This window comes from Cynocephalus volans, chromosome 2 (genome assembly GCF_027409185.1).
Source record: "Cynocephalus volans isolate mCynVol1 chromosome 2, mCynVol1.pri, whole genome shotgun sequence".
Taxonomy (NCBI): domain Eukaryota; kingdom Metazoa; phylum Chordata; class Mammalia; order Dermoptera; family Cynocephalidae; genus Cynocephalus; species Cynocephalus volans.
Genome location: NC_084461.1, coordinates 186,972,637 through 186,995,419, shown reverse-complemented (window position 1 = coordinate 186,995,419; position 22,783 = coordinate 186,972,637). Strand labels below are relative to the sequence as shown.

The 22,783-nt window shown below is 45.0% G+C and overlaps 2 protein-coding genes across 9 annotated transcripts; one reads left to right on the top strand and one right to left on the bottom strand.

Annotated features, from left to right (window-relative positions):
* The first annotated feature begins 2,556 nt into the window (after window positions 1–2,556).
* B3GNT4 (UDP-GlcNAc:betaGal beta-1,3-N-acetylglucosaminyltransferase 4) lies at window positions 2,557–3,651 on the top strand. Its single transcript, XM_063088226.1, has one exon. It carries the CDS (start codon window positions 2,563–2,565, stop codon window positions 3,622–3,624), a length of 1,062 nt encoding a protein of 353 aa, XP_062944296.1. The 5' UTR covers window positions 2,557–2,562; the 3' UTR covers window positions 3,625–3,651.
* A 279-nt stretch (window positions 3,652–3,930) lies between these two features.
* LOC134369177 (diablo IAP-binding mitochondrial protein) lies at window positions 3,931–21,073 on the bottom strand. Of its 8 annotated transcripts, none has more exons than XM_063085390.1 (7): window positions 20,891–21,032; window positions 19,457–19,552; window positions 17,062–17,188; window positions 12,105–12,236; window positions 11,217–11,327; window positions 10,943–11,039; window positions 3,931–4,820 (listed from the first exon to the last, which is right to left on the bottom strand). In XM_063085390.1, the coding sequence occupies exons 1-7, from the start codon at window positions 20,941–20,943 to the stop codon at window positions 4,624–4,626; spliced, it is 813 nt and encodes a 270-aa protein (XP_062941460.1). In that variant the 5' UTR covers window positions 20,944–21,032; the 3' UTR covers window positions 3,931–4,623. The 8 variants fall into 8 exon arrangements, with proteins under 8 accessions (XP_062941460.1, XP_062941461.1, XP_062941462.1 ...); XM_063085391.1 differs by having other exon boundaries at window positions 20,878–20,954; XM_063085394.1 differs by lacking the exon at window positions 3,931–4,820 and adding an exon at window positions 5,566–5,667 and having other exon boundaries at window positions 20,891–21,037.
* Between the last annotated feature and the right edge of the window lie 1,710 nt (window positions 21,074–22,783).

The following is a 22,783-nucleotide window of genomic DNA, read 5'->3' as shown; positions in this document are numbered from 1 at the left end:
ACGGCTCCCCCAGGATAGCCGCGAGGGCGCCGGCCCCCGCCCGGGAGCGGCGCAGGGTCTGGCCTCTGTGGGGCGGTCGCCGCACTCGCGAGCGGGTGGCTTCCTGCTGGTGTGGCTCGGGCTCGAGGGCTGCTCGGCTTTCGTTCGCCTCGCTGGGGGCAGAATGGCTGGAGCCGGGCGTTGTAGACCCGGCCAGCCTAGGCCGCCTCCTCCCGACGTGCAGCGCTGCCCGTCGTGCTCCGGCCCTAGAGGGGTGTCCCCCAAGGGATCGGGCCTTGCTCTGGAGACGGCGGTCTCTTCCGGCCCCCAACAGCCCTCTAGAGACTGTCGCGTTGAAAGAATGAACAAGACCTTGGCGCTTTCCCGAATAGTAGCGTGTTGGGTCACGGAGTCCTGTGAGGACCTGGGGCAGCTGTCACCCCAGGAACAAACGCAGCCCCTCAGGACTGCATCCCACTTGGAGGGGGTTGTGCACCCCCTGAAGCTCGCGGCAGGTTGAGAACCGGGGCTCGGGGTCTCACAGTTCGGTGGGAGACGTCAGCTAGCAGGTGTGACAGACGCACAGGTGGGTGGGGGCGGAGTGGCCCGAGCGGGGACCGTGGCTCAGGCCGAGGGAGAGCTGGTCACTGCTGCGGGAACGCGGGCGGCGGATTTCAATGGCTCGGTGAGCCGGCTTGGGATGCCTGCGGCAGGGACGGGGGTCGTGAGGGCCGCAGCGCATCTCAGCCTGAGCTGAAACACAGAACACCGGACAGAACCAAACCTATTGTTCTGCGCCCCTCAGCACTGGCACCTCCGCTCCCCCAGGGCGCGCTCACCTCCAGCCTGCCCAACTCGCACACCTGCAGTCCATTTCCCACGCCCGAAACCCACCTTGCTCTTTTCGCTCCACAGCTACCCCCTAGTCCCAACCCCACCTTGGATCCCGACAATGCCGCCGCCTCTCGCTGGTCTCCCTGCTGCCTTCCACGCACATTATCTAAGCAGCAGCAGGAGTGACCTTTAGAAAAATGTAAATTCTTTTCCAGCCTCTGTGAAACTCTCCAATGGATCTCCGTGGCGCTTAGGATCAAAGCCAGACTCTTTCCCCAACCCTCCGCCGGCCTCTTCCTGAGTCCTCCCACTTCCCCTGCGCTCACTTTGCTCTGGCTACACTCGCTCTTCGCTCTTCCGTTCCTCAACAGTGTCTCATCAGCTACTGCTTCAGGAGCTGTGCTGAGCCTTCGCCCTCTGCCTGGCACATGCTTCTCTAGATCTTTGTGTGGTTTGTTCCCTTCATTCAGTTCTTGCTCAAATGTCCCTTTATGCAGGAGGGCTTTCTCAACCACCTTAGGCTACACTGACCTTCCCCCAGTCCCTTCATCCCATTATACGCTTTAATTTCTTCTCACCTATCTGGTTCGTATGAGCTTTGTCTTTTGGTCTGCCTCTTCTCTGTGGGGGCAGTGACCCTGTGTGTCTTGCTTGCCACTGCACTGCTAGCACCTACAAGAGATGCTTTTGTGGTGGTGGTGGCAGTGGGGGCAGTGGCAGATGGGATAACAGGGATGAGGCTAGTGTAGGCAGGCTGCTTAGAAGTGAAGAAGGACCAGGATGATATGGCTTGAGGTGAAGAGGAGGGAATTAGGAACAGGGGGAAAGTGGAGGGACAAAAATGACAAGATGGGAAACCGAAGCCTGGCTTTGCTACTGCGGACCTTGGGTAGGTTACTCAGATGGGTACTGTTTCATCATCCTTCTCTTTGGGTCGCTGGAAGACTAAATGAGATTAAATCAGAACTCAGCAAGCAGTAGGAAGAGTGAGAGGTGGCAGGGAGGCCTAGAGAGTCTTCCCTGGAAAAAGTCTCCAGCTTTCCTACTTCCTGTCATGCTCTCTGTGTGTGGTTTTGTCCCAAAGCCTAGGTTAGCTGACTCCACCAGGAAACCCAGACCACTTGAGACATATGTGAAGGATGTGTTTTTTGGTGACCACCTTCTGCTTGTGGAGCAGTTTCCTCTCCCAGGAAACAGCAAACTCCCTAACTGCAGCAGCTGGGCCTTCGTCATGTCAAAACACCCAGCACAGGGCCTGCCACAGACAGACCAAATGCCAGTTTTTTTGTTTTTGTTTTTCCTTCCTGTGGTTTGACTTTAGCTTCGAAGAGCCCTGGATGTCATGTTTCATCCTTAGAATGAATTTGACCCGAAGCTAAATCTACATCATTTTCACTAAAACTCTTAAGGCACTTGAATTTCCTGGGAAAGGGTGAGAATGTTTATGGTGTCTCAGCTTTAAAATTGCTGCAAGTCATTTTGGGGAAAACAATGACGCAAGAGCCCTTAGAGTATGGCAGAGGAAGGTGAGGACTGGCATACCAAGTGTACTTAATCCGTCCTCCCGGGGGGACTCTGGAAGAGCCAGAGGACATGCTGAGAATAAAAGGAAGTCCCCAAAGCCAGCAGGGACATAGCTGCTAGGTTACAGGTAACTCTTACCCAGTTCTTGTGGACAGGGACCCAGAGCAGGGGAGGGGAGCACAGTTGGGGCCCAGCTCAGATGCTTTCTTCTTGCAGGGACTTGCCATGTTCTGCAGGCTGGCCTGGCTGGTCCTGTACAGCCTTGCTGTGCTGCTGCTCAGCTGCCTGCTCTTCCTGAAGAAGGAGGCCAAGCTGGTGGGGAGCCCCACGACCTGCCAGCCCTTCTGGGCTCCCCCAAGGCCCCACCACAGCCAGTGTCAACCCAACCACACAGTGGCCAATGCCTCCCTGTCCCTGCCTAGTCGTCACCGCCTCTTTTTGACCTATCGCCACTGCCGAAACTTCTCCATCTTGCTGGAGCCTTCAGGCTGTGCCAAGGACACCTTCCTGCTCTTGGCCATCAAGTCACAGCCTGGTCATGTGGAGCAGCGTGCAGCCATCCGCAGCACGTGGGGTCGGCCAGGTGGCTGGGCTAGGGGCCGGCAGCTGAAGCTGGTGTTCCTCCTAGGGGTGGCAGGCCCTGTGCCCCCAGCCCAGCTGCTGGCCTATGAGAGTGGGGAGTTTGATGACATCCTACAGTGGGACTTTGCTGAGGACTTCTTCAACCTGACACTCAAAGAGCTGCACCTGCAGCGCTGGGTGGCAGCTGCCTGTTCACAGGCCCACTTCATGCTAAAGGGAGATGATGATGTCTTTGTCCATGTTCCCAATGTGCTGGAGTTCCTGGATGGCTGGGACCCAGCCCAGGACCTCCTGGTAGGAGATGTCATCCGCCAGGCCCTACCCAACAGGAACACCAAGGTCAAATACTTCATACCGCCCTCCATGTACAGGGCTCGCCACTACCCACCCTATGCTGGCGGTGGAGGATATGTCATGTCCAGAGCCACTGTGAGGCGCCTCCAAACAGCCATGGAAGAGGCTGAACTCTTCCCCATTGATGACGTCTTTGTGGGTATGTGCTTGAGGAAGCTGGGGGTGAACCCCACACACCATTCTGGATTCAAAACATTTGGAATCCAGCAGCCCCTGAACACCTTGGACCCCTGCCTGTACAGAGGGCTCCTGCTGGTGCACCGCCTCAGCCCCCTGGAGATGTGGACCATGTGGGCGCTGGTGACAGATGAGGGGCTCAAGTGTGCAGCTGCCCCCATGCCCCAGCTCTGAGGGGTGGGTGGAGCAACAGCCCTAGAGTGGACACAGTGTTGATTTTCTATCATGAGAAACTGAGAACCTTGAAAATTGATCCTTGCTGGTCTACAGGAAATGCTGACTTCGTTTTTGTAATCCCCTCCCCTCCCATCATGTTAATTCTGATTAAAAACATTGAAACCTGCTACCTTGTCCAGCATGTGTTGAATAGGAGCCAATGCATAGCAAATGCTGCCAGAAATCCATGGGGGGATTCTTGGAGCCCCTTGGGGCTCTACCAGTCTGGGGGGTGAAGGAGGGAGGCAGCATAAGGCACCAGAAGACACATACAATGTTTTATTATTTTAAATGCAAAAGAAATTATTCTCCTTTGGATACAATAGAGAAACTTAAAGAAGAAAATGAGAGGCATGTGTTAGAATAAGTCCTGTTGAGAGCACCAGGTAAACACTCTGTATTCATTATCTCAATAATAATAGACTTTTGACTCCTTGGCCTAAGCTATACTTACAGGGCAGTGAACCCATATGAGAACACATTAGGAACACTTAAAAATAAATCTTACAAATAGGACAGGCTCTCCTTTCCCCCCAAAACTCATATCCTTATGGAGGGAGAAAATAATCATATTTGAAAATATGAGTAAGATGGAAAACTAAGGTTAAACAGCTACTGAACTTAAGGGCATGACACAAAGGGACCCCTCTCTCTGGGCAAGGTTGGTGAAATGCTTTGGGTGTGAGGTAAAAAGATCAGTGAGTGAGAGCAGCAGTGCTGAGTGGGGTGAAATGTTAAACAGGGTACAGTGCATGAGGGTTAAGAGGCAGGTCCAGTACATGTCTGAGACCACAGGGGAAGGGGTCAGGCACTCACAGCTCACAAAGGCCTCTGGCCCGATCGACCAAGGCAGGACTGCTGCCTCTTCTCTGTGCAGAGTGGTGCTGACCCTGGGCAGGATGGGGTCCGCCCCTGATTTTTCCACTGAGTGGGCAGATAGGCAGTGGGCTCAGGCCCTCAATCCTCACGCAGGTAGGCCTCCTGCTCTGGCTCAGCTCTCTCGTCCCCCTCCTCCTGTGTTTTCTGACGGAGCTCTTCTATCTGTGCTTCTGCCAGCTTGGTTTCTGCTTTCTGGGAGAGCTGACGCACCTCCTGCACCTGCGATTTCACGAGCTGAATGTGATTCCTGGCGGTTATGGAAGCCTGATCTGCTCCTGCCAAAAGATGGGACAACTGAGCTGAGCAGATGAGTAGGACAGAAGGCACACATGGATAAAAGGAAAGCCTCGGGGCTCTGTGGTTGTCATCTGAGCCCCTGTTGGGGTCACTCTCCGTGGCCTCCCTGCCTGCTTGCTTTCTACAGAGCAGAGATCTTTCCACATTCATGCCTGCATTTAACCAACACTTAGGCCAGTATTTTTCTTCTGCTATTAGCAGCTAATATAAGTACTAAATGTAACTTCCACAATCATCTTCATAATTACACAGCTCTTAGTAAAGATGTTCTATGAACTTTAGTTTTAACTATACAAGTCATACATTTCTTTTTGACAACTTAAGAGATCACTAATAAAATTGTCAAAGATCTCTCTCATCCCCTTATACTTAATCTTCAGAGATGACCTCTTTTGGGAGTTTAGAGGGCATCTTATCTTTTAAAATGTGATGATATACATATGGAATGCATAGAAAAATATTTGTTAGTATAAGTTTACATAATGGGCCGGCCTGTGGCTCACTCAGGAGAGTGCGGTGCTGATAACACCAAGGCCACGGGTTCGGATCCCACATAGGGATGGCCGGTTGCTCACTGGGTGAGCGTGGTGCTGACAGCACCAAGTCAAGGGTTAAGATCCCCTTACCGGTCATCTTTAAAAAAAAAATAATAATAAATAAAAATAAAAAATGTTTACATAATGGCATAAAAGGTATTTATTGAACATACTTTGTAATTTTGTTTTCATTTAGAAATGTGTTTTGAGGGGCTGGCTGGTTAGCGCAGTTGGTTCCAGTGTGGTGCGATAACACCAAGATCAAGGGTTGGGTCCCCATTCCGGCCAGCTGCCAAAAAATAAAAATAAATAAAGATGTGTTTTGAGCTCTATCATTTTACCTGCTGCTAGTATATTTCATCATATGGATATGCATGTTTTGTTTATCAATTCATCTACAGAACACTTGCATTGTTCTTTTCACTCTTACTGCATTAACAAGAACCTTTAGGACAATGTTGACAGGTGGTGGTAAATAGCAAGCATCCTCATTTTTTAAAAAAATTTTATTTATTTATCTTTTTTTTTAATTGAATCATAAATTGGTTATACATATTTTTGGGGTTCAACGTTGACGTATGTTGATCAAATCAATGTTATTAGCATATATATTACAAATAGTACTTATTCTTTATGCCCCTTATCCAATCTTTCCCCATCCCTCTCTCTCCCCCTCACACCTCTGATAACTCTAGATTTCTTCTGTCCCTCTGAAAGAGTAATGGTTACTCTGTTGATTTGTTGCCTAGATGATCTGTCCAATGCTGAGAGGTGTGTTCTGGTCCCCCACTATCATCGTAGAGCATATGCTTCTTCTGTCACTCTGGAATGGACTTTGTGGAGAGAGAGACATCCTCTTCTGTTCTTTGGTCTCTGCTGGTGACTCTCCTTGTGTCAATGCATGTGAGTGAATGGCGGGCCATCTGCATGGCAGTTGTGGCCTCTAGACACTTCTTTGGCAGCCATGGCTATTGTGGTGGCTGTGGTCACATGGAAGTGGTGTTTTTGGTGTGCTCCTTGCCTGGTAGCAGGAGGGGTTGGTCCCTGGCTCCATCTGTTTTTACATTTGGCTTCTGAGTGGCTCCTTTTTTCAGTTGTTGTGGCTCCTCACTCCCATGTGGGTCCATGGGAACCCTGTTAGTGGTACTGCTGGCCTGGGGGCCACCAAGGCCCTCTTCTCCCTTGTTGCCTCCAAGCAACTTCATAGGAAGGGCACAGCAGTGGTTTATGCCAGCTCTTGCTCTGTGCACTCACCAATTCCAGTGGCCGGGATTCGAAATGTTGAAGCAGTCTTTTCTTCCTTTCATCACGGCTTCTCCTGCCTTCATGCACTCTGTAGGTCTCTCCTCCTCTTCCCCTGAGCTCTAGTAGCACCAGCTTGGCTGTTGTTGCTTTTTAATAGTTGTAAATGGGTTGACTTGTGGGAGTGATGCTGGGGACCGTCTATTCCGCCATCTTGACCAGAAGCCCCTTCTCTTATTTTTGACTTCGATGGAAATGCTTCTGATATATCACTATTAAGTAGGATTACTTAACCTTTATCATGTTAAGAAAATTCTCTCTATTCATAAGTTTACTTAAAATCATAAACGGGTACTACATTTTATTGAAGGTGATTTGCGCATATATCAATTCACACAGGTGGCTTTTCTCAAGTAGTGAATTATGTTGATAGTGTTTTTTTCAACATTGAACTATCATTGTATTTTGAGAGCAAATGGCCACATTTGACTTACATTTATATTTAGAAATGATACTGAACTATAGTTCTTTTGCTTTGGTGCTGCCCTAGTCCAATTTTGGATCAGGGCTACACTGGCTTCATACAATTACAATAGGAGGTTTGTCTTCATATTCTGTGCACTGGTACACTTTCTGTAATGTAAGAACTATATTGTTTGAAGATTTAATAAAACTCTTCCACAAAACAGCCTGGGCCTGGTGTCAATTTTGGGGGCACATAATCTTTGTTTTTTGTTTTGTTTTTTTTTCCATGGCTAATGGTACTGAAAGAGCTCAGGGAAGAGCTCTCCCACAACAGACAGGGGGACCCATCCTTCAGAAGATTATGATTAAAACTGGGTGATATCGATAAGGGGACAGTACAAAAAAATTTTTGGTCCATGAAAAAAACAATTCAGTTATTATTTTCAACAGGGACACTGTAGGAGTGCTAAGCTTCCTTTTCATGGTTTCAGCCAGGAGCCAGCCAGGGCTCAGTTGCCTCAGGTTGTCCAGTGTCATCGTGGAGAGATCCTTTCAAAGGAGGGATAATGGCAGGAAGGGGAAAACGGAGAGAAAATTCTGCTGTCCCCAGTGTAGAATGGGCAGGAATAGAGGGTTGGGGAAGCAGTGGGTGCAAAATCTTTGAATACCATTTCAACTTTTATGGCCATTGGTCTTACAAAGATTCTTTACTTCTTGAGTCAATTTGGGATTTATATAAATATAATATTCTAATATTTTTAAAAACCTATTTATAATGGCCCTTTCTGGTGTTACTTTTTCTCTCTCTAAAAAGTCATACTTACCAAATGTTTGCCTAGTTTTTTAATCTTTTCAAGGAAATATTTTGCCTTTTTGATTAACTATTTCTATTTAATTTCTTCTTATACCTTTCTCAATTTATTTCTTTTTCTAATTTACTGAGTTAAAAGTTCAGTTTAGGGCCGAGCCCGTGGCGCACTTGGTAGAGTGCTGCGCTGGGAGCGCGGCGACGCTCCCGCCGCGGGTTCGGATCCTATATAGGAATGACCAGTGCACTCACTGGCTGAGTGCCGGTCACGAAAAAATGACAAAAAAAAAAAAAAAGTTCAGTTTATTTTTGGTACTTCTTGTGAAAGTGACCATTACCTGTTATTCATGATATTTATATTTGTGACATATGCCTTTACAGGTACAACTTTTTCTTTATGATCTTTTGTCCATGACCCCCTGGTTCTGCTATATACTGCACTTGTCATCACAGTTCTAAATATTTTTAAATTTCCATTTTAATTTCTTCTTTAGCATGTGGTTTTAAAAAAGCATGTTTTTAAATTTTATAGATGGAGCTGGCCGGTTAGCTCAGTTGATTAGCACTCAGCCTTGTAATACCAAAGCCACAGGTTCATTCCTTGCACTGGCCAGCTGCCAAAAGAATAAATATAAATTTTATAGATAAAAGGAACTTTTTTTGAAGGTCAGTGAATGTGTTATATCAATTTTTAAAAAAATTTTGTCATCTTTCTTTGTCACCCAGTACAAAATCAATTTCTGTACAGGTTTTGTCTTAAAATAATAGTATTTGGGGGGGTAAGGGGGCAAACTTTTAAAAATCATTCTGTCCCAATCCTTAATAGCTTTAATTTTTCTGGTCTTCTTGATCTGTGAGTTTCTGAGATGTGTATAAAACTCGGTTTCTCCTTTTTATCAGTTTTTGCTTTATTAGGTATACATTACCTGATTGATATTATCTTGAATTGTTCTTTGACCCATTTTTTTTCCCCCTTGAATCCTTTCTCTGATTTCTGACACTGTTGTTAGCTTTTTTTGGATGGTTTTCTTTTTATTAATAATTGTTCCGTTTATCTTTTTATAATTTACCACCTTCCTGTATCATTTTGTCTTAGGTGTGCCTCTGTAAACAGTTTTGGCTAGAATTATTTTTTCAAACACAATCTAAAAATGTCATTTAACAAGTTTATTCTTATTGCAGTTACTGATGTCTAAACTTATTCCTATATTTTATTTGGTATTAACACACTGTATTTCTTCTTAAACCTTTCCTGCTTTAGTTGAATCTATCAAGTTTTCTTTGTCCCTTTCCCCTACTAATTCTTTTTGTAGTGTTTAACAACATTTAATGTTAAGCCAGTATCTATCTTTTCTTCCCAAACAAGAAAGCTTAGCATGCTTTTACTTCTTTCCCAAACTGATTTATTTAAAAACTTGTTTTACACTCAGAACTTCTGAAAAGTTTTATAAATTTTGTTCATTATTCTTGTATCTCAGTTGCTTCTTTCAAAACCGATTTTCCTTCTTCATAGAGTAGTTTTTCCAGAAAGTATATGCAGCTGGTAAACTTTCTGAGTCTGTGCTTGTCTGAAAATATGTTTCATTCTCACATTTTAATGATAGTTGGCTAGATATAAATTTCTAGGCTATTGATTTATTGTCACCTTGCATTTAGTGTTCCTGATTAGAAGACTGATGTCTGACTCTACTTCCTTTGTATTTTTTTCAAGTAGTTTTTAGGATTTTTCTCTGGATCTTTTTGACATATGATTTTACTTTTTGTTTTTTAAATTCTGTTCAGAACTGTTGTGAACCCTTTCAATCAGTTTTGGGAAAATGTCTACTTTTTCACATAACACTTACACATTCCTCTCCTTTTCTCCTTCAGATCTAAGGCTGCCTAGGCAAGTGGTGAAGGTTGCCTGGGGAGGTTCCTGATGTACCGTGGCACATCTCTCTATCCACTGCACGTGGGAACCCTGCTGCCACCTCTGGTTTAGCATTTCTATAATGCTGCTTTCACTCTTCATTCCAATTCTGTTTTAAGACTGATTACTCAGCTTTTAGTTCACTAAGAATTCTTTTTTTCAGTATGATCATACAGCATTAATTTACTTAAAAAGCAAATCCTTTGTATAAACATTTTTAAGGTTCGGTATTGGAGACCCTAGTCTGCTCTCCTGAAATCAGAAAACAAAAGTATCTTAACATACTGGTTTCTTAATATGAGCTGATCCTAGGCTATAATTTTATAAGCATAGCTAGTTTGGGACCAATCAGGTAAGACGTTAAATTAGTGTTTTCCTCAAAACACAAAACTGCATTTTCTATGTTGGGGCACTCAAGTGCAGAGACCAAAGCCCTAACTACCAGTAGCAAAGGCTTTAGAATTTGACCTACTCAGCTAAATCTGTTTGGCAGCTTTCTTACCATACCTTGGCATCTTAGGAGAATTACTTAACCCACCAGTCCCCCAGTCTCTTCATCTGTAGAGTGGGAATAATAATAATAGCTCCTACTTTCAAGGAAATTTCAAGGAGATTAAATTAAAAGTACCTATGAAATGCTTATTACAAAGCCTGAGATAGACAAATACTCAATAATGTGTCCTGGTTTTGCCACTATGATTTCAGGTCTTAACTTTCTCCATCTGTACAAAAAGGTTCACACAGATCTCAAATCTCACCCAACTGTGTCATTCTATGACTAATTATTAATAAAGTGTCTGGATTACACAGAAATAAAATGCTTAAACTATTTGGAAGCAATCAGATTTTCAAATGGCAACAGTCTTATTATCATTTTCTTATTTTTCATTTTCTAGATATTGACAACCTAGCTTCTACTATTGGTTTGGTTCATTTTCCAGGTATTGACAACCTAGCTTCTCCCTATTGTGCAAATAAAATGTTGGTTAATATAATGGATATGGGAAATTTTTCTCATAAAATCAGAGACACAGTGGGCCATCAATTAGACCATCTAATCTAAATCCTTCATTACACAGTTAGATGGAAACACAAAAGTTACTTCCTTTAGTAAAAAAACAAAAAACAACTTTAACCTACCAGTTTGATATGCAGCCTCTGCTGCCATCTCTGAAAGACCAACTGCAGTCATCCAAGTGGTTTCTAGCTTCAAGTATTCTTGTTGTTTTGAAGTCATCTGTAAATTAAGCAAAGTGCTTTAGACATCATATAAAGGTTTAGCACATTTAAATGGACTTATTCAAAATAGTATATTTAGAGAACAGTTACTGGTTAGACACCTTAATTCAATAATTTAGATACCACGATGAGGTAGGAGCACTAATATAGAAATGACTGATAACTTTTTGCTTACCTCAACTCTGGCTCCTATAATCACCTGCCACACTTCATCTTCCTCCTGAGAATTCATTTTCCCAAGTAAACTTGTATATTTTCGGTACAGAGAGATTAAGGTATAAACAGCCTACAAATATAGAATTAAAAAGTCTGAGTAAAATAAATGAGGCATATCAAAAGGATTAGTGAGATTTCCACCTCAAGGAGGTGAAGTCCCATTACAGCACTCTGGCTCTTCAGTCCTTCTGCCTCACTGAAATTGCACTGTTATTGCAAGAAGTAGAGGTATCATTCTAGGACATTACTCTACCTATAAAATTTTGTGTTTTTAAAAGTTTATTAGCAATTCAGATATAGAATGAGAACCCAATGCAGAGGGAAAAGAAAAGGTTGAGAAAAAAGCTGCTGGAAAATATAGGTAGAATAAATGTATAAATGAAACTTGTAAATAATTTTGTCTTTGATTATCCATATATTCTCCTTTTCCATTAGCTCAGATCAATGGTTTTTTAAAATAGTCCTCACAGAGAAGGCTCTGGTGGTAGACTCTTACCCCTTTACCCCTAATTAAACCAGATCAACTTAACTCCCATTTTATATACTGGGCTGTCATACTTAAGATTTTTCTGTAAGAAAGGGTTCCTGGAAAAAGCCTAAAAAAACAGTGATTTTGATCAGGGCTCAGCAAGCTTTTGTAAAGGGCTAGAGAGTAAATATTTTAGGCTTTATGGACCTTATAATCTCTGTTGAAAATACTCAAACTCTTGAAAGCAGTCATAGACAATAACATAAACAAATGAGCCTGGCTGTGTTCCAATAAAATAGAAACATATGTATCATACTAGAATAGTTTGCTAAACCATGATTTAGAAGGTCAAGACTTAACAAGAGAAGACATACATACCTTCGTATATTCAGTGACTGCTTCAATCAATGCATATGTGGTCTGAGAGAGAAAGGTAGCAGTACTATCTGTTACCAGTGACACTGCCCTCCTCATTAATGCATCGTTACTAAGAGAATGAGGCTCTGATTTCTGAAAGACACAAACACTGTCACTCAACTTCTAAATTGAAGCTCAAACTGAGAACTTTGTCATTCATAGACAGCCAAATAAAAACATAATTCTTATGCTGCTTAGTTTTTAAGCTGCAAGTGCACTACACTTCTTTGGGTTAACTTTTTTTTTTTTTTTTTAAAGGCTTTATTTTGGCTGTTTAAGACAATATAAGGAAGTAATTCCAGAGTATGCTTTATACCTACTTTCATTCTTTGCTCCAAAGATCAAAGTATTTTTTTAATATAAAATAAAATGCCAGTGATTATAACCAACAAATTCATGAGGTTATGATTCATTCATTAATGCAATGTTAGATGCTTGAGATATAAAGATAAGTAAGACATATTCTCTGCCCTCAAAGATTTCAGGGGCAGGGACAGGAGGATAACAGAGGCTAACAGAGACCTAGAAAAATGAATGCAGTCAAGTATCATGGGAGCTGTGGCAGAAGTCTGTATGGACTACAGTGTGGGCACCCATAAGGGAGCAATCAGTTCTATGTTGAGTGATAATAGATTAGGAAAGTCTTCACAGACTTGATGAGGATTAAGCTGAGTCTAAGCAAAGTAAATGGGTGGTGGTGAAATTCTCCACTCTGACCATAGCTATTATGTTAAAAGAAAAAAAAAAACAAAAAACGAAAAAACAACTATCTCAAGAATTAAGGGAATGTGGCTACCTTGACTAAATACTGGCAACTGATATGACACGTCATCCATGACTCTGCCTTTTTCCTCCTCACCAGAGCACATATTGTATCAGAACTAACAAAGAAAGCAATTGCTCTATCATCTGTTCTGTCTTGTTTTTGCTAGAGTATAAACTCCCAAATACACTGCATGTTGAAAGCAGCAAATATTTTTGATACGTGAACAAATTAAGAAATTTTATTTATCATATTTATAGTTCACTCAATCAAATAATTATTAGGTATTCATTATGTACCTTGCACTGAGAGGCTACAAAGGAAAGAATGACATTAACTCTCCTCACAAGAAGCTAATTTTGACTTCTGGTCAAGATGGCAGAATACACAGTCCCCAGCGTCACTCTCTCTCACAAATCAACCAATTTACAACTATAAAAATGCAACGACAGCCAAGCTGGGGCCACTAGAGCTCAGGGGAGGAGAAGGAGAGACCTACGGAGTGCATGAAGGTGGGAGAAGCCACAATGAGAGAAAAAAAAACCCTCCAACCATTTTGAGCCCTGGCCACTTCCAGGCTGGGGCTGCTGAGTGCACGGAGCTGGCAAAACCTGCAGCTGTGCCTTGTGGAAGAAGTTGCTTGGAGGCGGAAGGAGAGAAGAGGGCCTTGGTGGCCCCTAAGTCTGCAACACCACTAATAGGGCTCCTGTGAACCCAAAGGAGCAAGGAGCCACAACAACTGAAAAAAAGGAGCCACTTAAAGGCCAGTGAATCATCACAAGGGATCGGAGCATGGCCCAACCCATGGGAAGTGTTTGGAGCACAGGTCATGGGGTAGATGGGTCCACCGAGGGAACAATGGGGCACATCAAGGACAGCTGATCTGCCTCCCAATCAGCATAGGACCACTCAGAAACTGGTCAGGAATATAGAATTGCATGGGGTGCAGTTTGATGAAGAGACTCAGGCCCAGACCATAGTTGCTACACAACCCAGGTGTGCTGGATCTCAGAGACCCAGAAGTACCTATAAAGTCAACCATTAAAACCTGAGCTGCACAAAAAGTCTTCCCTAGGGAATCAGCAGCAAAGCGGCAATTTAGCTCAACCACAGAGTTCAAGTGCTGGTCCCCAAAGGAATTTCCCCTATTTTAGAAGTAAGCAAAGGGCAACAAATTAGTTCCAGTACAGAGTTTAAGTGGTGGGAACAGCAAATAATCCAACACAGAACTGAAAGAAAAAACAAAGTACCCACAACCAGGGACAAAGTTTGATATTAACTAGTAAAAGTCTCTTTTCACCAAAGAACACCTATAACACCTAGAAGGACCGGAAGTCCCCTGGGCTACCAAGCCAGAAAAGGAGGAGGGCCAGGGGCCTCAGCCATGCCTCCCAACACCTACAACCACCCCAGCGACAACCACTGAGCTGCCACAGGAAGCACCCCGGGCTCTTACGAGCCAAGGTGATGGGGGGCTGAGGGCCTCAGCCACGCCCCCCCCCCCCCCACCAGCCCAGAGAGGACCACGAGCCACTACAGGAGGTGCCTTGGACATGCCTCCCCGCCCCCAACACACACAACCAGCCCAGCGACAACCACCGAGCTGCTGCAGGAAGCATCCCAGGTTCTCCTGAGCCAGGTTGGTCGGGGGCCAAGGGCCCCTGACATATGCAACCAGCCCAGTGACAACCACTGAGCCACAGCAGGAAGGGCCCCAGGTTCCCAAGCTGGTGTGGTGGGAGGCGAGAACTTTTGCCACACTCCTCTGACATCTTCACCCAGCCTGGCAATGACCAAACCACCACTGGAAGCCCCCTGGTCTCCCCTGTGGGAATAAGGGGAGTGCCACAGGCCTCAATCCTGCCCATCCTCCTTCCTCCTTCCATCCCATTTCCTTCCCCTTTCTCCTCTCCTTCTCCCTCTCCCTCCCAACTGCTCTGCAACAACACCATAAAATGTAAAAAATAATATTAATTAAAATATAAAGTATCCAGGGGTTCCAAAAAGTAATTTTGACATAATATTCTGATAACTTAAGTCTTCATGATGTGCTATATTATACAATGCATTTTCACTTGTTCATCACAACAGTCCAGGTATTATCACTTTTTTTTACAGATGAAGAAATGGAAGCTCAGAGTAGTTGTGTAACTTTCCCAAAAAGTCACATCTAGACCTCAAATCAAATCTTCATTCCAAAATGCATCCTTTCCATTATGCTCTGCTGACTCAGGAGAGTGCCACAGGGATTATCATCAAATAAAATATACAATATTAACTGGTCAGAAAGAGGGAGATGACTGTTGGCCAGGAACTAGGAAAGGCTTTAAAGAGAAGTGAGACTTGGTACTGAAGACAGCTAGGATTAGAATGGTCAGGCATCCTAGGGAGGAAGAAACAATAAAAAAAAAAAAAAAATCTGTGGCATGCAGGGCATGTCCAGGAATCTAGCCCGGTTGGAGCATATAGCACGAGAGAGATGAGACTGGCTAGGGCACTGGAGTGTGGGAAGAATTAGTTGGATTTCAGTTTTGTAACACATAATGGAGAGCTAGGATGGGTTTTCAAGAATGGAAGTGTGACCACTGTACTGCAGGGGAATGACTAGAGGCTCCAGTTGTGTGGCCCAGAACTGAGGTAATGGGGGCTTAGATAGTATAGCACATGAACTGAGTAAGGACAAATCCAAAAAAATCTTTTGAAGGAAGAAAGAAAGATTGTCCTAATTGTGGCTGAAAATGAGGGTTTTAGGACTAAAGACTAATAAGCATGTAGAGATGACAGCTGAAGTGAGGCACAGTAAGGTGAGGGCTCATGAGTGAGCCTCAGAAGATGCTGAAAATACTTGTGATAAATGGAATTAATCTTGTCATCATAAACACACACATAAGTATCAGGAATATTTTGCTGAAGTGAGGCTTGTTAGTTTCCTATATTGCTCTTCCCCATAAAGCACATAACCAATGATTTTTTTTTTAATGAGGTGCCACTTTCATATCAACTGCCTACTTGACAGCTCCACTTACATGTCTACTAGACATCTCAGACCAACATTTCCAAAACGAGCTTTTTTTTTTTTTTTTTGGCTCTAGCTGGCCAGTATGCAAAACTGAACTCTTGCTTTCCATCCCAGGAAACTCCATTCTTTCAGTTGCTCAGGCCTTCAAAAAATCTTGGAATCTAGGTTATACACCCTACATCCAAAACATCAGCAACTCCTTCTGGCCACATTCTTCCTACCTCCTCTGCTGCCTGCCTAGTCCAAGCCACTATCATCTTGTGCCTAGATTATAGCAATAGCCTCCTATTGGTCTTCCTAGTTCCACACAGCAACCTTTTATAACTTAGATCATCTAATCCTGTAGTAAAATCCTTATGGCTTCTTTTTCATAATAAAACCCAAAGCCTTACAATGGTACAATACACACAATCTGATCCTCAGTTAACTCTGGCCTCATCTATTACTGTCTCCCTTCCTCATTCCATTACAGCCACATTAGCCTCCTTGCTGTTCCTCAAGCATATCAGGTATACTCCTGCTTCTAGGACGTTGCACTTAAGAGTTCCTTCTGCCTGGGAAGCTCTTCCCCACATCAGATATTATCATGTTTCATTCTCAGATCATTTAGATCTCTACTTAAATTATACCTCATCAGAGTAGTTCTTCTTGACCACTCTTATTTAAAACAAATAACCCCCTTCTAGTACTCTCTATCCGCCTACCGTTTTCTTCATTTTATATTTGTTTTATCTTCTCCCCTTTTATTTCCCCAGAATATAAATTTTATGAGAGCAGGGATTTTGTTTTGCTCACTTACATTCCCAGTGTATGGTACATAAAAGTCGCTCAATAAATTTTTGTTGAATGAAAGACTACTTTGTTGATAGCCTATAATATGCTCTTATTTCTCTCTACCCTCTTTATACAACTCGACATGCTGTTCCTACCAAATGAGACAATCAAAATGGGAATATTAATATATCTGCTCAACTCTGAAAAGAAGATGCTGGTACAGTAGAAAGCATACCATCATGTGGGGGGTGAGGGCACTGGGTACAACTGGTAGCTTGTTTGATGCTTCACTGCCCACTTGAGACTTGAAAAGGACATAGCACGCTACACAAGAAACACTAAGCCACACCATAGTACTTTACCTGTGCGATAGGAACTGCACACAGAGTTACACCAAATCCAATCGCCACAGTTTTGTGCCATGGTCTTATCAATTCTGAGAAACAATGCTTTTTAAAGTTAGCCACGACAGGAACATAGTGTCTGTACCTAGAGACAGAAGTCAAATTTAATAAGGCACAAGCACCAATCTGTAAAAGGTTCTTCGATTTATTTGCAGGTGTTGGAAACTCAAACTCGGGCCAAGCAGGAACCTAAATGAGGACGTAGGGGTAGCCTTCCAGGTGACAGAACACAGTGGGGAGTGTGGTGGCCCGGAAAGCCCTGGCTCGCTAAAAGAAGCAACCGCGACCGAGCCCCCACGAACCGTCGCCGAGCGGGAAAGCGGGCCGAAGGGTTTTGGAGTTTTCACAGACATCAGGTGTGGAAGTTTAAAGTGTTGCCTCAAAGCAGCTTTTTAGGAACCTGATGCCAAGACAAACGTTTGTGCAGGCAGGATTTGGCTCGGGGCCCTAGCCTGGGGTCCAGGTTTCTCTGCAGAAAAGCCCTGCAGCGCTAAGAGGGGATGCCCGCGTTGAGGTTCCCCTGTGGCCGTTTCCTGGGCCCCTTCTGCCTTCAGGGTGACCGTCGTCTAATAATCCGTTCCCCTCCTGTGCCTCTCCCCACGTCGTGGTCCCTTCTCCCCCTCAGTTTCCACAGGGACTTCGAAAGGCTGATGAGAGCTGGCCGGCAGGCTAAGCGGCCCCATAAAGGCAGCCCGGGGTTCGGGGGACAAGCTTTTAGTATATGGAATAACTGAAGAGAAAGGAACCCGGGGCTTGGCCGAGGGGACAGTGGCGGGGCCATTCTCAGACTTATCCTGAGCGGGGAGGGACGCCGCCGCCCGGCTCGGCCGACAAGGGAAGAGAACGCAAGCAAGGCCGGCGCTGCGGGTTCAGCCACAGCGCTCTCTGCGTCGCCTCCCTCCCTCCGTTCCTGCTACCTACACGGCCACAGTGGTACCTGAAGAGGGAGGATACGCTCCGCAACAGCCAACTCCTAAAAGCCGCCATACCGCGGCGGGAGAGCGCCGGACGCACACGCCGGAAGTGACGCAGCCTCGTGAACGTGGGGCGGGGCTCGGTCCCCACCCAAAAGGCCCTGGCCCCGTGGCCACGCCCCCACACGAGGAAGCCGTCGGGATTGGACAGACGTGAAGGGAGCGGGCGGGGCTTAGGGCAACGGCTGAAACGGCCGCTTTGGAAGCTCAACCGCCCGAGCTTCAGCGCGGGCCGGGGCGGGACCGGGCCTGAGAAGGTGGAGCTGAATGGGGAGTCGTGACGTGGATGGGGGGGACCCGGCCTGGGGTCGGGGCCTGTGGATGAGGCAGACGGTTGTCCGGTTAGCCAGGCCAGCTGTGTTCGGCCGTGCGCCGGAGACGGAACAGGGCGGGGGCAAGGAGAGGGCGGCGGCGCTGTCACTTCAGCACCAGGAAGTAGGTGGTCCAGCCGGCCAGCAGCAGCGCCCCGATGAGCACCGTGTAGCTGAGGAGCACGAAGGCGAGCAGCTCCCGTAGCAGTTGCAGCACGTGGATGGTGGACGAGGCCGGCATCGCCCTGCGCGGGGAAGCCCCAGAGAGACCCTGACTCCCTAAGCACGCAGAGGACGGCTCCCCTCCGTGCCCAGCCTCCGTCGGACGCTCAGCGGGCGTTGCTGAGCCTGGCACTGTTCTAGGCAGGGTAGATAGAGCCGAGAATAGACGAGGCCCTGGCCCTCAAAATAGTAAGCATACTTTACTTAGGCTATAAAGAAGCCCCAAGTGCCGATTTTCCTCGTAGCAACCATCTGGAGGCTCTCTTTTCTTCTACACTAGAGAATTCCTTCTAAACCAAAAGTTGCTCTCGTTCTTCAGCTCCGAGGAGGGCGAAGCCTGGCTTTTCCCAGCCCCAGCTGCTGCAGTAGTCTTCATCCCCAGCCCTTTCCTCTCACCACCTCCTGCATTTTTAATGCTGTGAGTGACGCTAATGGGCTGGTGGAATAAAGCTTTCCTTTCCTGTCACTCAACTGCAGCCCCAGCTGTCAGCCCTGCCTGGGGGGGGGAGACCCATTTGGGGAGGGAACCCTCACTGCAGCCCCTCTGCATTTCCCTTGGCCTCCAGGCTTGTCAATAGCAGAGTCTGAGGATCTTTGCTTTGTGGTCAGACGTGCTTGCCTTCTAGCCAGCAGGACTGCAAGGGTGCCAAGTGGTGGGCATCAATCTGATCCTGGGCTCATCTCCTTCCCCACGGTGCTTTTGTGCATCTGTCCCAGCCCTGCTAACTCCCACTACAGACGGAATCAGTAAGAATCACAAACCAGTAGTTTATCTCCATTGCTGCCCTACTGAGCGACTCCCCTCAGTGCCAGCCACTAGTTTCCCTCTCTCCCCATTCCACTCACTTGGCAAAGTTTCCACGACTCCACCGCTCCAGCTCCACGGTTCTCTGGTCTGGGGCCGAAGGTAGGCTTGCGTGCACTCCAGCGATCTCGGCAGAACTGAAATGTTCAGGCAGCGCAGCACTCAACAACTAGGTGTGGTCAATAGACCAATTATAGCCTCCGCGTGGTCCCTGAGCTCTCAGGCTGCTGCGCACAACAACCCTGCCCGCCCTCTGCCTGTGTCACCACTACAGCCCACAGGACTTGGTGGTTTGCAGAGTTCCTGACTTGGGCTGAGCAAGCGATACACAAGGGGGTATTGCAAGCCCCTTCTTGTCTTGCATTTCTAAACATTGTATGTGGTCTATAGTGCCAATAGTTCCTTTTCTAGCAAACTGACATTGCGAGCAGCCCCATCTACTCTGAGTCTGGGAACCAGAAGAACCATTGTACAAACAACAGTCACTTACGTCTGCCCAACTAAAGCAAAAGCTGTTGTCTTAAAAATCATGCAAGTGCGAGCATGCACATGTTTGTGAGAACCAAGCATAGATGACCAAGAGCTCCCTGAGTGCTCGATTTTAATTTACAGAGTTTAGCGGTTTGCAGACTCATTATACAGGAACCTTCTCAATGCGCCCACTTCCAATTTCAACTTCTCCAAATATGAGACCAAAGGATCTGGTCGGGATTTCAGCAAAGAATAGACACTTGCCCAGATGTGACAATGACAGAAAAGAAAGCACAAACCTGGTGCTGCTTCTGATTATTTTGCTTTTTGTAATAGTTTTTAGTGAAAGATTTTTTTGAAACAGCAGGCAGTGTGGACATCAACCCTTTTATCAACATCATCATCCAGAAGCAAATGGCTCTTAATTTAATCAGGATCTCTTATTATCAAATCATTGCCTCGGCTGCAGCCTGGCTAAAAACAGGAGCAGAACATTATCAAGCTGCTCAGGAAGCCAGTAAGTAGTAATTGCTCCCCCAGAGAACTGGTCATCTGAAGGGTTTCTATGTCCTCTCTACTCACAGGAAAGAAACTATGGCTGAGATTTACTATCATCCCACACCAAACAGATGAAAAAGACAAACTATTAGAAATAGGCCAGATTCTGTTTCTTTTGAACTCACATTTTTCAAATGGATGTCTCAAGGCAGTTATGTGTTCTATCTAGCCTTTGCAGCCTCTAGTCACCACCCGATTTGGGGTATTTTACAGCAATCAAGTAACTAAAGCTAAGAATCATCGTCTCGCTTGAAGTTCACATAAAACCATTTGGAAAGATTCTCTTGAGAAATTTTACATTACTGCCTTTTTCTTCAATTGCTGTCTAACAAAAAGGCATCCTCTATTTTCTATAGCATGTCATCAGTAAGTCATGACTGAATACACCAGACTCGTGCATAATTCAGTCTAAAGAAGATAGTCTATGCGATACCTCATTTCTTTACCTTGCCATCATTATCACGGCCCTCTTCCTGTCTGCTTTAGACATCCAGTTCATTTTGACATTTAAAAAAAAGTATTTCTTCTTGAATTCAGCTCTGCTGAATATAAACACTTCCTCCTGGTGACAGGCTAGTCTTTAATGTGCAATTGAGAACAAGACACAGACCAGCATGTCATGATTAATCATAATCTATTTCCAGTGAGGGGAGAGTGAGAGTGGAACAGAACTCACATTGAGATCTGCCAGTTCTCTTTGAGAATTAAATGTCCTGTTTTAAATTGTCCCTCTTTTAACCGTTACTCTCTCAGTCCACAATTAAACTGCACTTAAAATACTTATTTCTCTGCTGGCTAAAATTCAAAACTGTATATAGTAAGACAAAACAGTGTCTGTGTAGACTTCTTTGTTAAGGGTGTAGCAAAACTGTCTACTCAACTAGACAAAAGCCCAGACATGATGTAAACAATCCGCCCTCTCCAATAATAAATGTACCATTCACATACCCTTTCTCAGTAAGGGCATACTCCTTTGAGACAAAGACTGCTTCAAGTATTAAATGAACTTACACAAAGGCGTACAATATATAATTATCCACCACTTTCTATTTGCATACAAATGAAGCAATTGATGTTTTTAAGTCTTCTGCTGAATCCATTTTTAGGAGCTGACCTAGCTATGCTCTGAGCAAGCAAGTATAGAGTCACCAGTGAATGTAGATACATGAGAATACAACTGAGTATCTGTTCATAAGACAAAAAGCCCAGCCAAGGAGACTTGATCAGACTTGAATCCCATGAGCCAAAAACATTGAGGGACAAGATGGATTTCATTCTCTAAGGCAGCTGAGGCTGACAATTGCTGGGCCTAGAAGGTATAAACTAATCTCCCTGGGATAAGTATTTTAAAAGATTTCCAAAACAAGAATGGTTTTCTTTAAGACACTTCCAAATACTGAATGTCAAGGCCAAATTAATTCCATGAGAAACAAATCTTTAAAATATTACCTGTTCCATCATTCTTATATTAAAAAAAAAAACAAAAAAAAAAACCTCTTTAGCATATCAAATTTCTCTTTTACTCAAAACACGCAATGTGTCCATTAGATTTCCACTAATGAAAAAGGCAAGGGAAAAACATGTGTGGTAACTAATTAACAATAGAAACCAAGCCTGGGATGGGACCGAGCAAAGCAGACCAGCTAGTTTTGCTGGAGACTTGGGCAAGGGCAGTGAAACCATCAACTTGGTTCCCTTTCTGGCATCCTTAACTCCTCTAGATGCTCGTAGGAGGGAGGCAGGGAACATTCACAGATTTCCAACTTCTCCCCCAACATCCCTGCTCTCTACCACAGCCTAGCAGTCTCCTGTAGGACTAAATATACTGGAGAAGGCTGAGGTCATCAGACCAGGGACTGAAACTGAGCTGGGTGTTTTCATCCAAAACAGATGTTAAGAGGCTTAGTACGGAGTGGTCGCAGACTGCTAAAGAGGTACATGTGGCAGTTACCATGGAGATGGAGTTGGAAGATGCTGACAAAACAAGAGACCACTGCTCACAGCAGGACCAGCTGGATGTTGGGCCCATGATGGACAGGGAAGAAAAGTGAAACCTCAGTGGAGACATCGATCACTGAAATGTCTTGGAGTTAACACCATGTGCACTAAGAAGTGTCTTTGAATGGTAAAATTCTCAGGAAGAATTTTCCCCAATTATTAGGTTCTTCAGTGAAAAAGGCCTTGATAAGTATGATCCTACATGGATGTAGCTGATCAGATAGAGCATAGACTTTGCTCCCCCAAATCTCTTTGTAAGAAGGAGAAGGAAGCAAAACTTGCCTTAGTGATCAGAGAAGATAGAGACTGGCAACACTAAATGTAGTCTGCCACACTCCACA